The 2,904-nt window shown below is 37.1% G+C and overlaps 1 protein-coding gene across 1 annotated transcript; it reads left to right on the forward strand.

The window, feature by feature from the left end:
- LOC107825433 (SNW/SKI-interacting protein A-like) lies at positions 1–625 on the forward strand. Its single transcript, XM_075256380.1, has 2 exons — positions 1–54; positions 161–625. Exons 1-2 carry the CDS (start codon positions 1–3, stop codon positions 623–625), a joined length of 519 nt encoding a protein of 172 aa, XP_075112481.1.
- The last annotated feature ends 2,279 nt before the right edge of the window (positions 626–2,904 follow it).

The following is a 2,904-nucleotide window of genomic DNA, read 5'->3' on the forward strand; positions in this document are numbered from 1 at the left end:
ATGGCAAAATTTTCGGAGGCTTTGTATGTTGCAGAGGAGAAAGCCAGAGAAGCGGTTGCAATGCGGTCAAAGAGCTGATGATGAAAGCTAAGGAAAAGAAAGAGATGGAACTGTTGCAGGTTCACTAATGAATGATATGACTAGTGTGGATTATATACAGAGAGAGAAGATACGACGCCGCGAGAGGAGATTGGATGAGGCAAAAAATGCTTCAGCAATGAGTGGTAATAAGAAGATAATCATCACCAGAGATAGAGACCGTGATATCAGCGAGAAGGTGGCTCTTGGGATGGCTTCTACATCAAGAGGCGAGGTCATGATGTATGACCAGAGATTGTTCAACCAAGAGAAGGGGATGAATTCTGGATTTGCCAGTACCGATGATGCCTACAACATCTATGATAAACACTTATTTACTGCTCAGTCTACTCCATACAGACGGAAGAAAGACGTGGATTCTGATGTATATGGTGGTGCTGACGAGCAGCAGCAGCTGGAGAAGATCATCAAGACGGATCGCTTCAAGCCTGACAAGGCATTTGCTGGAACATCTGAGAGGACTGCTCCAAGAGATAGACCTCTGGAATTTGAGGATGCTGATCCATTTGGTTTGGACCATCTCTAGCCAGCGACTAAGAACAACATGGAAAATGACTCTTATTCAGCGCTCAAGACAGACTCAAGAATTGGGAGGAGTAGCTAGACTTACTCTCTGTCCATTTCCTACAAAATATATTTAAAAGAGCATACAAATTGTTCATTCTCCTAAATAATCAATTTTCAAAGCATTTATATGTTTTTTCAATACATTTTTCCATTCGTCATATTACCCGGTCCCTCAGCATCTATGCATCTAATTTCATTTCTTGAATCTAGTAGATTTCATTTCAGTTTTTTCTCATGTACGTCTCATTGCAGATGTAAGTATTGTCCCGCACCTATATGTTTTTAAGAAGTACTATGAGAATTCAGTTGTGCTCCATTTGGCATTAGTCCCATCAACTCAACCTGTAACTTTTACTTATATCTCTGTTTTCCCCACCTACCGCATTTTTTTTACTTTCTTCCAGCTTTTGTCACTACACAGGTTCTGATAGAGCAGGTTGAGTGACATGATAAAGCAATTCAGAATTTTCACTTGAATTTACTTATCTTTTTATTAAAAGTACGAAGATGCCAAACAATCAAGTCCATTTGTATAACATAAGTGGCAAAAGAATTTAAGCAGATATCGATTAATTTTTTCCCAGCTCTTAAAAAGTATATACAACACAGTAAGAACATGAAAAACATCGACACATATTCTTTACTATTATATTAAAAAGATAAACTTCCCTCTTTTTTATTTCTTTTTCTAAGGTAAAAAAGACAAACTTTCTTCCACCATACTCTATGCTCTTTTTTGCTCACTCATTGATGGTTTAGTTTTACCTATTCCTCCCACCCTACAAAACAAACCTAAGATATCTCAATTGTGTGTAATTGTTCCTCACATTTTTATCCACATGAAATTTTGTTAAACTTCAAGGAACAACAGATGAATTGAGACCAAACTATAGCCTAAGATTCAAATCTACACACAATCATAAAGTGGAAGGCTAGAAGCATACATACAGCTCTCATTGCGATAATCAAAGCAACTACAGCAATCTATATAATGCAGTCAACATATTTTGTGATATTACCAAGAAAGGCCTGCAACCCATGATTTGCAAAAGAGATGGAGCAAAGGACGGGGCATTTGCACCTATACCTTCTTTTTGGGTCACATTTTAACTTATACCCGCTTTGCAAAAAAATTTGCAAGCGTACCCACTTTTCGCGTAACTTCAGACATACAGGCCTGAAGTAGCAAAATATTTTGCCTGAAGTGTAGCAAAACTTCAGATATTTTTGCATGAAGTTTGGCCTGACTTGCAAACTTCAGTTCATAGTGCAAATGGTAAAGTTCAATAACACAAACAGCATGTGTTGACTGAAGTTTTTGTTCGTAATTGCTGAACTTAAGCATTCTAGTAGCTGAAGTTTTGTTCTGTATTTGCTAAACTTCAGTATGTGTTGGCTGAAGTTTTTATTTGTAATTGCTAAACTTAAACATTCTAGTAGATGAAGTTTTGTTCTGTATTTGCTGAACTTCAGCATGTTTTAGCTGAAGCTTTGTTCTGTATTTGCTGAATTTCAGCATGTTTTAGTTGAAGTTTTGTTCTATATTTGCTGAACTTAGCATGTTTTAGCTGAAGCTTTGTTATGTTTGTGATGAACTTCAGGGCTGAAGTTTATTTTGTATTTGCTGAACTTCAGCTTTCTAGGAGCTGAATTTTTTTTTATATTTGCTGAACTTTAGCATTCTTCGATCTGAAGTTCTAAAACAACAATGACAAGTTGTCATTAAGATCCAGTTGCTAACTACTATTTATTGTATATTTTAGCCTTAGAATAACGGAATTATCAGAAAATTTGAAAAGCAATACTCCCTATAAAACAAGACCATTAGTAAAAGAAACCATAGTTTTACCCATATCCATTTTGATGCTATCTGAATCGCTTTAACATATCACGAAAGAAAAGGTCAACCTGTTGTTGCTCGACTTTCTCTTCTAGATACAAGATACTTGGAGTACCAACATGCAAATTTGGGTACTGCCGAAGTTACCCTAAATGCTGGGACAGTCTTCATAACTATCTTTCCAAATTTTAACATGTCCCTTTATGACCCGTACCTAACCGAATCCCTAAAAATCCAAGTCCAAATCCAGGGAGCCCCACAAGCCAAAGATTCTATCCAAGCCACTCTTCATCACCAAATGGAGTGGCGGGTCCAAAATCATGCCATGGGTCTCTACCTTCCCAGAGGAGAAAATGCTTTACTCTTGAATATTGATGCTACCAAAGGAAACACCATGT

The sequence above is a fragment of the Nicotiana tabacum genome, chromosome 6, assembly GCF_000715075.1.
Source record: "Nicotiana tabacum cultivar K326 chromosome 6, ASM71507v2, whole genome shotgun sequence".
Classification (NCBI taxonomy): domain Eukaryota; kingdom Viridiplantae; phylum Streptophyta; class Magnoliopsida; order Solanales; family Solanaceae; genus Nicotiana; species Nicotiana tabacum.

What these genes read in the sequence shown, in the direction of transcription:
- LOC107825433 (XM_075256380.1), top strand. Translation starts at nt 1, where the DNA reads ATGGCAAAATTTTCGGAGGCTTTGTATGTTGCAGAGGAGAAAGCCAGA. An exon ending in AGGAGAAAGCCAGAGAAGCG is followed by an intron (nt 55 to 160) that starts GTTGCAATGCGG and finishes GATTATATACAG; the next exon opens with AGAGAGAAGATACGACGCCG.